A 12,086-nucleotide genomic window follows, 5' to 3' on the forward strand; every position below is an offset into this window, starting at 1 on the left:
ATAAAACATTCTGTTGCATTATTACGAGAGAAAGGTGTAGAATGAACCAGTTTTTTGCATTTTAGGAATTGTGAACTTTATTTTGAACTTCTTGTTAATTGAATTGTTTGTCGTACTTATTATTCAGTTTAAATAGTATACTTCAGACATTCTTTTGGAAGGCTAAAGCAGTTGTAATGGTTGTTGAAAGGACTTGCCTGCACTAAAGATTTTTGATAGGAGAGTTTTCACTGTGTGAATCGAGGAACAGACAAGATCATTTTTGGGAGCGGTACAAGATTGCTGGTTGTACCAAGTAAGTGAACTCTTAATTCACTCGAGAACGTCTGTTCTTAAAGTCAAACTACATTAGCTCCTTTTACTTGTATCTGTCTATCTGTTTAACTGGCTGCTGTAGAATATCTCAGTACAGTACATCTACATATCAGTTATACTGATATAACTAATACCCTGGTTAGATCAATATGTCACATACAATACATCTTAACTTCAGTTACTTACATAGAAACACACTGTTTTTGGAATCAGCTAAATCATTTGTTTATATGTTTCATAAGGATTAGAAGAGAATCAATCCCATTATGTGAATAGTCCCTGCAGAGCTGGGTTTCTGTAGAGGGGTTCAGCACTGTGTGAATACTGGTGGTACTAACAGACTCATATTCGGAAGTGGAACTAAGCTAATTGTGGAAACAAGTGAGTGTTTTTTTTTAAACATTAAATTACAGAATCTAGGAGCTAATTACTGCGTGACAGAAGCAGGACAGGTGTAACTAAACATAAAAAATAAAATTTGAAAGTGTTTATATACTGTATTATGCAGTGTACTGAGTGTTCCCAGCAGAGCTGGGTTTCTGTAGAGGAGCTCAGCACTGTGTGAATACTGGCGGTGCTGACAAACTCATATTTGGAAGTGGAACAAAGCTGATTGTGGAAACAAGTGAGTTGGACTTTTTTAAAACATTGTATTACAGAATCAAGGAGCTAATTACTGTGTGACAGTAGCAGGACAGGTATAACTTATAGTAAAAAATACAATTTGAAAGTGTTTAGGTACTGTACTATGCAGTCTACCGCGTGATCCCAGCAGAGCTGGGTTTCTGTAGAGGGGTTCAGCACTGTGTGAATGATAGAAGTGGTGCCGACAAACTCATATTTGGAAGTGGAACAAAACTGACTGTGGAAACAAGTGAGTTCTTTCTATTGTTCTAGGTATTTGTGTGTGTGTGTGTGTGTTTTTTAATCTATTGTAGAATCTAGGGGCTAATTACAGTGTGACAGAAGCAGGACAGGTATAATTAATCTTAAAAAATCAAATTTGAAAGTGTTTACATCCTGTGATTATGCACTCTACTGAGTGATCCCTGGGTTTCTGTTGAGGGGTTCAGCACTGTGTGAATGCTGGTGGTGCAGCTAATAAACTCATATTTGGAAGTGGAACAACGCTGACTGTGGAAACAAGTGAGTGTTTTTTTCAACATTGAATTACAGCATCTAGGAGCTAGTTACTGTGTAAAAGAAGCAGGACAGGTGTAACTAATCATAAAAAATCACATTTGCACATTTTAACATGCTGTACTGTGCACTGTACTGAGCAATCCCAGAAGAGCTGGGTTTCTGTAGAGGACTTCAGCACTGTGTGAATGATAGAAGTGCTGGCAAACTCATATTTGGAAGTGGAACAAAACTGACTGTGGAAACAAGTGAGTTGTTTCTATTGTTCTAGGTATTTTTGTGTGGGTTTTTTTAAAAATCAATTGTAGAATCTAGGGGCTGATTATAATGTGGCAGAAGGGGGACAGGTGTAATTTGTCATAAAAATAAAATGTAAAAGTTTGTGCATACTGTACTATGCAGTGTACTGAGTGATCCCAGCAGAGCTGAGTTTCTGTAGAGAGGTTCAGCACTGTGTGAATACTGGTGCAGCTGCTAAACTCATATTTGGAAGTGGAACGAAGCTCATTGTGGAAACAAGTGAGTGTTTTTTTAAAAACATTGAATTACAGAATAAAGGAGTTAATTACAGTGTGACAGTAGCAGAACAGGTATAACTAATCATGAAAAATCAAATTTGAAAGTGTTTAGGTACTGTACTATGCAGTCTACTGCGTGATCCCAGCAGATCTGGGTTTCTGTAGAGGAGCTCAGCACTGTGTGAATGCTGGTGGTGTAGCTGGCAAACTCATATTTGGAAGTGGAACGAAGCTCATTGTGGAAACAAGTGAGTTGTTTCTATTGTGTTTTTGCATGTTTTTTTAAAGAATTGAATTCCAGAATCTGGGGACTGATTGTGATGTGGCAGAGGGTGCAGGTGTAATTAGTCTTAAAAATAAAATATTAACATTTCATATATGTTTACAACATTTACACACTCTACTGCATGGTTTCTGTAGTTCCTGTAGAGTTTCTGGGTTTCTGTAGTGGAGATCAGCACTGTGTGAATGCTGGTGTAGCAGACAAGCTCATATTTGGAAGTGGAACGAAGCTGGTTGTGGAAACAAGTGAGTTTGTTTTTAAAACATTAAATTACAGAATCTAGGAGCTAATTACTGCATGACAGAAGCAGGACAGGTGTAATTAAACATAAAAATAAAATTTGCACATTTAAACATACTGTACTGTGCACTGTACTGAGTGATCCCAGCAGAGCTGGGTTTCTGTAGAGGAGCTCAGCACTGTGTGAATACTGGCAGTGCAGCTAATAAACTCATATTTGGAAGTGGAACAAAGCTCATTGTGGAAACAAGTGAGTTGTTTCTATTGTTCTAGGTATTTGTGTGTGTTTTTTAAATCAATTGTAGAATCTAGGGGCTGATTATAATGTGCACTTATTATATTGTGATTATAATTTATAAAATTATAAAGGGGGACAGGTGTAATTTGTCATAAAAATAAAATGTAAGAGTTTGAACATGCTGTACTGTGCACTGTACTGCATGATCCCAGCAGAGCTGGGTTTCTGTAGAGGAGCTCAGCACTGTGTGAATACTGGTGTAGCTGGCAAACTCATATTTGGAAGTGGAACAAAGCTGATTGTGGAAACAAGTGAGTTGTTTCTATTTTTTTGTGTGCTTGAAAACTTTTGAATTATAGAATCTAGAGTCTGATTACAATGTGGTAGATTGGGGACAGGTTTAATTTGTCATCAAAACATAAAACTAAACAAATACAATTTGAAAGTTTTAATGTACTGTACTGTACTGTGCACAGTTCTGAGTGATCCCAGCAGAACTGCGTTTCTGTCCAGGACCTCAGCACTGTGTGAATACTGGTGCAGCTGATAAACCCGTATTTGGTGGTGGAACAAAGCTAATTGTAGAAACAAGTGAGTTTCTTCTGTTTCACAGTCTTTTTGTGCACTTAGGAAATTTCAATGAACTTTATTAAAGATTAAATCAAATAGCTGATTGACAACAAGAAGGAAAGATGTTTATGAATACAGTACCGTATAGGGGTTATCTTTTTTATTTTGCTATATATTTACATGACTAATAATAATGGGCAGCACAGTGGTGCAGTGGTTAGCATTACTGCCTCACAGCGCTGGATCCCTGGGTTCAATTATGGACCTGGGGTGCTATCTGTGTGGAGTTTGCATGTTGTTGTCGTGTTCATGTTGGTTTCCTCAGGGTGCTCTGGTTTTCTTCCAAAGTCCAAAGACATAGTGGTAGGTTAATTGACTCCTGGGAAAATTGTCCCTCGTGTGAGTGTGTGTGTGTCTGTATCTGTGTGTTTGCCATGGGCAGGTCCGGCGTCCCGTCCAGGGTGTACCCTGCTCTGCGCCTGTTGCTTGCTGGGATAGGCTGTGGCTCCCGTGCGACCCTGAATTGGACCCAGACTTAAAAAACTTTGAAAACGCTTAGAACAGATATTTAACAGTTCAGAATACTTGCAGAATGAAAACAGTTTTAATGGAAGGGTGCCCGTACTTGTGCCTGTGTCTGCGGACTTAATGCTGTGCAGTGTAACACTGTGTGAATAGTGGAACAGCTGGAAAGCTTGTGTTTGGAAAAGGAACTAAACTGGTTGTTGTGCCACGTGAGTATTTCAGGGTGTTTTAAAAGAGAATGTTATATATTCAAGTTTAAAAACTGAGTTACACATCCACTCTACTGTCATTAACTTGAAATTTAACAAAGTATGTTGGTGTTACTGCAATCTATTTAGCAGTATTTCTTCATGGAGATATGGAAACCCGTACTATTATAAACATTGTGATTACTCGGTTTTGGTTAAATTAATTCTGCTTATATTTTGGCTTGTTTACATGTACATTCTCCATATTTAGGCAGAGCTAGATTTCCCACCGTGCTTTAGCGATTTGGTTCTTATTATAAAAGCAGATTTTAAATTGCTTCTTGAAATAATTTTAAATAGCTTTTTGTTTTGCTGTAATGTTGAAAATAAGAAAACATGGTTTAAAACTGTATTAGTCATTGATTATGATCTTCATCACAAACAAAGGAATGTTGTTGTTTTTCTAAAAAATTCTGAAAGGTCATAAATTGTGAACTTCAAAGGAATCAGAAAGGTGAAAATTCTGTTATGTCCTGTTACAAAATAAGGCAACTGAAGGATTTTAAAACAGTGGAAGCGTTAGGGCATGTTGTAGGTTTTTGAAATGCTCAGGCTCATTGTGTGACTGATTCAGGAGGCAGAAAGCTCATATTTGGACAGGGAACTCATTTGAAAGTTGAACCAAGTGAGTCTACTTTAACTTCATTTTTAACAGATCGTAGATAACAGGAGTTCATACTAATATGTTCTGTCTTGCTGTTTTTAATGCATGAGCTGAAAAAAGTTGATTGTGCATTAGGAAGAACAGACAATTCTCATTTCAGTGGAAATCTACCAATGGCTTGGTGACACATGCTTATTTTTGTTTTTTATAAAAGTTCTTGACACCTTATTTATGTAAAAAGAGTTTACAGAAAAGAGAAATTTCTGGGGAAGAAAAGCCCCCTCTTGTAAAGCTATTTGTCAGGAGAGTTTGTACTGTGTGACTCGTGGAGGAGCAGACAAGATCATTTTTGGAAGCGGTACAAGTTTGGTAGTCGTCCCAAGTAAGTAAATCATTTTCTAGGTCCTGCCTGTTCATCTGTTGATCAGTCTAACTGTCTGTTTCATCGAATCCTTTAATGGCACACAAAGTTTTCTTACGATTAGCTCGTGCTAATCTCAAGTAGTACAAATACAAAGAAATGTTCAGTGAGTATGTTTATAAAGTACACAGCAGCCGACGTAACTGTATCAAGGAATTCTGTTTTAAACAAGAAGCTCTGTATTTTGAAGCCAGGAGTTTACGAAGGGCAGTGTAGCACTGTGTGAATTATGGTGGTGGGGCACAGAAGCTCATATTTGGAACAGGAACGGAGCTCGTTGTGAAACCAAGTGAGTTTTATTTTTTTTGTATGAGAGCAACGAGTTTAGAATTTCCTATTATGTGATTCTATATAATACCTCATATATTAGCACATTAGATTAGTGTCATTGTACTGTTATTCTCTTTCTGCTGTGGTCACCAACAGTGAAATTCATCACAGCAACAAGCAAAATGTGTATTTTAATGTTTTCCTCTTCATAAGTTAAAAGAAATATCTTCTGCTTTATTACTTTGTTGCATTAGCCAGTACAGTATATAACATTTATAAATAACATAGGCACCCATATGCACACACACAGGGCTTGTCAAAGAGGCGTTTTCTCTCACAGCTGACTCTTGTGAATTTCAAGCACATCTAGAAGTACAGTGATAACTGCTGTGTCCATGTGTTCTAATTAACCTCCAGTTTGAAACCCCCACACCGATACACCATTAGCTAGCCTACAGGCTAGGTGTTTATGTAGTGCAGTACAACACTGTGTGAACACGGGTAGTGGTGTTCAAAAGCTCACTTTTGGAAAAGGAACTCAGCTCCTGGTGCAGCCAAGTAAGTTTATTTTCTTAAAATACCCAGCTTAGAATCTACTTTTAAATATCAGAAATATTGCTCATATTTATTATGACCTTAAACCCATTAATATATAGCTCATAATTAATTATTTTATGTAATTTGTTTTACGGGAATCCGGTGGTCATGTACAAACATATTCTAAGCGAATGCTGCAAGTATATCTCCCTATGAAAATAGGCACTAAATCAAATGTGTGCTGAAGAGTTTACATGTAGTAAGCAGTTAATATTTAATGTTAATTTCAGTCTTAATTTGAACCTGCAGTAAGAAGTTCATTTTATGGTATAGTAGCTAATTTGACCCATCTATGTCCCAGTGAGTTTCTGATAGCTAAAGTTGATGGGTTTTCCAACCCTGTGGTAATTTGGAAAATGATGTGCTCTAGCTTTGTAAGTATAGAAATCTTTGCCAGTATTGTTAAAGTTTGATTATTGTTCATATTAAGTGAAACATTTGTTGGTAACTTGTACAGTACGTTTTTGTTAGTTATGATAAGAAGCTACAGAGTGTTGCTTATATTATGTCTTCTAATATTTGTGTGTATTATGACAAGTTGATTTTTTTTCTCTAGTTATTCCTCAGTTTTTATGTGTGCAAGTTAAGTCGTGACAGGAAAACAATGTAAAATAGACTCATTGTGGTACTTTGTGTTGTGTGTTCACCACACACGACGACTTTACTAAACATCTTGTGCTTTAAATATATGCTAGTTTAGCGATTTTCTATCCAGTCAATGCTGGTCTATTAGAATTGCTGTGTATTTCTTCATGGAAGAGCTTTGCCTGTCTATCTTCATGGAAAAGGCTGCCAGTATTTGTATTGAGATGCACTGATGTGTGAATGCTCAGTCAGGAGGATATAAGATCATTTTTGGAGCTGGAACGAAACTTAATGTAGAGCCAAGTAAGTAAAATTTCACATTATGCTATATGATCATTAGTGGTGGTAGTATTCATCTAGTAGTAGAAGTATGCATTATTTAGTTATACAAACAATAATATGTCATTTTTTTCTAAAATGTATTCAAAAGCTGATGGCAGAGAAAAGATGACTGCTCTCCTATCAGTTCGGAATAATCCACTCCAGACCTCGAATATGAAGTATTTGTCCAAACTTGATAAAATTGATAGGATAATGAGAGAGAACTAAAGGAAAATAGTAGTTTTAGGAAAGAATTGTAAAAAACTTTTAGTTCAACCAAGCTTAACAAAAATGTGGCAAAATTCAGGTCTAGATGGACATCCTGGTCAGCAGAGAGGGGCAAGTATTTGCCCTGCAGGTGGAGTTTCTGGTCAGTAGAGCAGTATTTGCCCCACAGGTGTAGATTCTGGTCAGCAGAGAGGGGCAAGTATTTGCACTGGGGTAGATCAGTGTGGGGTGCTGGAGGAGGGCTGAACAAGCTGGTGTTTGGCACTGGAACCCAGGTGTCTGTGGAGCCCAGTGAGTATCATCTGGGGGTCGAGTCCAGCAGGGAGACAGGGGGAATTCTGACCAGCAGCAGGGATAAGCATTTCTGTACAGTTCAGTCCATCCTATGGAGCCCAATCGCGCGAAGAGCAGCTGATTTCTGTCGTATCAAAGCTGTACCGTTGTTCAACACAGGAAAAATGTTCAAATGTTTTTTCCTTTCTAGTTACAATTCCATACATCCATGTTTCACAATCATTCACCAGTGTAGGTTAAAACGGGTGTCGTGCAAGTATTGTATTGGCAAAGCAAAAGACATTGTTCAAAATGAGATTCCAGGTTTCAGCAACATGCACAAGGCAGGTTTAAGGTAGGATATCGGGATTTCTTGCTTTTTTTATTCTGTGCGAAGCTGGTGCTGGATGAAGACAACATGTGTCAAATTAATTTCTGAAAGCAGAACATGATTATTGACACAATTGATCATCAATATTGATCTTTTGTAAGGAAAAATAAAACGCATCAACCTGTAATGTGTTTCTATTCATGTGTAATCTGCATTTAATCCAGAAGGTTTAGGACATTGTGTACCCTTCTTATGTACTTTTCTTACAAAAAATTTAACATTTTTACAAAGCCCCTGACATTATTGCAGAATGTTTTTCTAATATAATGGGAAACATTAAAGGATCCCAACATATTAAACAGATAATTGATTCCAATTCCTGTATTGCCACCATTATTATATTGTGTGATTAGAAACAGACAGCTTGGAAAGTATATAAAACACCTGCATGCTTTTTTACTGAGTGGACTCTCAGAGCCTGTAGTTTCTGTAGAGGAGCTCAGCACTGTGTGAATACTGGTGCTGGCAAGCTCATATTTGGAAGTGGAACAAAGCTGATTGTGGAAACAAGTGAGTTTCTATATTGTATTTTCAATATTTATGGATGTGCGAAAAAGTCCTGACCAATGTCAAATTTATAGAAAGACCGGGGACGTAATTTAAGAAAACTACGCATTTGTGCTGCATTAGGTATTGTGGTGCAGAGTTGGTATCTCTGGTGTATGGGCGTTCGCCAGAAGAAACAAAGAGAAGAAGGCTGTTAGGGTTAATAAAAAAATAAATAAATGCTGTGCTTGTAGTTAAGATCACAGTCATATTGGCACATACGGGTAATATGGTATAAACCTTTAGCATATATCTGGTTTTGTGAACAGAAAATAGGTTTCTTCATTTTCTATATTATATATATATAATATGCACTCATTTTTAGACTGTGAAATCAAGCATCCGGACTGTGTTTTGTCAAAGGGCATGCAAACCTCACATTGTGTTAAAATGCAGACATTCCTGCTCTCTGCTTGTTCAACGTGAGTCTTTTTTGGAGATTTAAGAGACTCGTAATCATGCTTCCACTCTTACAACGAACAGGCAAATATTTTTTTTAAATAAAAATCTATTCATGTTTTGGATTACAATACTGTACAAGTTAAGTACCTCTTTACAGAGTAAATAATACTTAACCCCTGAATACTGTCTTGCAATGGCTGAAAGGGTGATGATACGTATTCAGCTGTAGGTTCTTGTAGTGAAGTGTGATACTGTGTGAATACTGGTGTAAACATTGTGTTTGGAAAAGGCACCAGGCTAGTTGTGCAACCAGGTAAGTTCCTATCTTTTTAAAGCTTTAGTTTTCAAGCATATCGGAAAATACTAACTGGATTACGCTTAATGTTATTTGAGTCGTAAGGAGCATGAAAGCTCGTTCTTGGTAGAGGAAATCCGTTAGCTGTTAGTGAATGCAACATTTAACATGAGTGAATGGAGTGGACGAGCCTGATTAATGTGGCATTTTTAGAAACAGGAGCCATACTGCTGGACCACACTGCTGTGCATTCAGATCTTGTGTGACGGGACAGTCTGTGCTCTTATGGTTAGGCATTTAATAACCATAGGGATTCAGGAGGCATACAGAAAATTGCTTTTGTACAGGAATTAATAGTTTAATCAAATTCCATATCTTACGGTTAAGATTTGCAGTCTTTTCCATTGTAGTTGAACTTTAATAGGATGTATTCAGGAACGTCACTTGGCTGTTTTGGCAGGAAACATCTCATTTGTCGGCGCATACAGTTATAATACATATTTAATATCGGCTTGATAATAGCATTTACTTTCTATATATGCCATCAGTCCTGTTGTGCTGTCTTGCGTACTCTTTTGTATGGATTTATTTAACTGAAAATGAAAAAATACAATTAACACGTAGGTCCCACAGTAGGAAACAGGTATTTGTTGTGGATTATTTCAGTGTGTGAATACTCAGTCGGGCTTTAAACTTGTCTTTGGCACTGGAACAAAACTGAATGTGCAGCCAAGTAAGTAATGTTAATGGTTTTATTGTCATTTTATCATTGTTTGCTGATTTAGGGTTATCAAGCCCGTTAATCAGGAAATAAGAAAGGAAGAAAATTAAATCTGCATAAAAATTATAGTTCTTTTTTATGCTCTAATTATGCTTTTTTTCAGCATTTTGAAGCTGAAGTCAGAATAAATGAAATATGTAACTAAAATATGCCCTTTATGTGCCATTAGTGTGTTTGATCTCCCTGCAGTCATGTCAGGAGAGAACTTTTGCTGGAGAAGCAGTCCACTTCTGGATTGAGGAGGGAATTTTATCACTGCAGTGTCTAGTACGAAACTGTTGAGTCCATTCATTGTGATGAGGAGATTAATGAAATCCAGCTTGTTAAAGCAATTCAAATTATTGTACATGGAAGAAGATAGTGTTCTAATTAATACTGGAGGTGGGACAAAAAAATTACAGTTCTGCAATCAGAAATAAAAAAGGACAATTTATATACTGGAAAGTGTTCCAGTTCCAGGCTGGTGCGATTTCAGGAGATGTGTTTTGTTTCTGTGTCAGTTCTGTCATCCTGGAACAGCTAGGATTTTTGATGTAGAGTCTAACACTGTGTGAAAACATCAACTGACAAGCTTGTTTTTGGAAGTGGAACGAAGCTATTGAAACAGCCCAGTAAGTAGAAACAGATAGTGTGGTTTGTGTATGTACAGTACACTGTATTTATTTCTTTTGTATACCAAGTGTTTAAAAGCTTTATTTACAAACAGCAATTGTCTTCATGGTTTTCAAAGACAGTAGGCATGAAAGATATAAACACTGCCATATTTCTGCAAATAACCTGAAATTTAGGTTGGCAACTAAGGACAGAAAATAAAACTCGCTTATCGATGAGATCCCACTGGTCTTTGGTTTCTGTAGCGGTGTTTAACACTGTGTGAATGACGGAACTGACAGACCGGTATTTGGAAAGGGAACTAAACTAATTGTGGAAACAAGTAAGTCATTTGTTTTCATACTGCTCTACTTTATTAATACCGACAAGAGCAGACACAACATCTGAATTCAGATCCAATAACAAATCGACAATTAGGACAATAGTTTTGTTGTCAGTCTATGTGTGTGTGTAAATTATCTCATATTTTTTCATTGTTGTAGAATGCCATGGTTTCATTATTAAACTCCCAATGTGAAAAAGTGTGTTTCTGTCAATGAAACTAAACAATGTAGGTAAGCATTGTCTTAGGATATTGTTGACATGATATTGTGTTTTAGTAGAGTGCATAATGCATCATTGTAGTTTACAAAACTTTTCTATTACTATAACAGTTCAGAAAAAAAAAATAATTAAGGGGCTTGCTGGTGTTAGGAAGCCAAGTATTTGCTATCTTGTCTCACACTGTGTGAAAGGCCAGGGGGGAGTTAAGATCTTTTTCGGGACTGGAACGCTTCTGGGTGTTGAGCCACGTAAGTTCATGGATTTTGTGAGATTTTGTGAGTCTAGGGCTGTGGACATTCAGTCGTGCTAGTTGTGTAGTTGTGAGTCAGGACATGAGATTGTTGTTGCTATTAGCAAGCCAAGCCTACAAGTGACAAATATATTAATTGACTGGTGCCAGCATATTCAGAAACTCTTGTAGTCCCTGTCGAAGGGAATTAATGCAATTTGTTGTTGTGCTGTAGTTATATTCTGGACATGGTAGGTACACGTTTTTTGCTGTTTGTCAGTGAGTTTCTTACTGATGGCTTGTGCCTTTCAGCTGAGATGATAATAAGACAATGAAAGAATCTTGTCACAAGAGATTCATTTATTCGATCATCCAAATCGAGTATCATCTGTGCTGCTATATAGTATGTACAGAGACAGGAATTTAACACGTTTATTCTCATGTGCACAGACTTCACAGTGACAGTGATTGTGTCTGGATCAGCAGTGTATTTAACCTGGAATTTATTTTATATATTGGAAAATAAAGCTTATTAAAAGGGTGTCGCCAACTGTCAATGCAGCATCTGCAAAAGCATTCTCCGTCTAGCTCAGATGTTAAGAGAGACGAACTTTTGGTTAAAGCGCTGAACAGTGTGGGTGACTGGAGATGGGTGGAACAAGCTGATGTTTGGTTCTGGAACCAAATTGTCTATCAAGCCCCGTAAGTGTAACAGGACTTTAATACCACATTGACACGTGTCAATAATAATTGAATAATAATAAGTGAATATCTAAAGATGGTGATGCAGCTATAACACAGTATAGTATAGACATTACTAGAGAATTCTGTAATTTCCTACATTGTACAGTATATCTTTTGAATTGATCATAGTTTAACTGTATGTTGCACAATCATTCTGGTTATCTTAA

At 37.0% G+C, this 12,086-nt stretch overlaps 1 gene segment (V, D, J or C); it reads left to right on the forward strand.

The window, feature by feature from the left end:
- The window catches only part of LOC148815141 (T-cell receptor alpha chain constant-like), a 53,688-nt gene that overhangs the window by 10,477 nt on the left and 31,125 nt on the right, over positions 1–12,086 (forward strand). Inside the window, 1 exon segment of the C gene segment in view lies at positions 8,201–8,277. Coding sequence covers positions 8,201–8,277 — 77 coding nt within the window.

This window comes from Atractosteus spatula, chromosome 25, assembly GCF_055471065.1.
Source record: "Atractosteus spatula isolate fAtrSpa1 chromosome 25, fAtrSpa1.hap1, whole genome shotgun sequence".
Lineage (NCBI taxonomy): Eukaryota > Metazoa > Chordata > Actinopteri > Semionotiformes > Lepisosteidae > Atractosteus > Atractosteus spatula.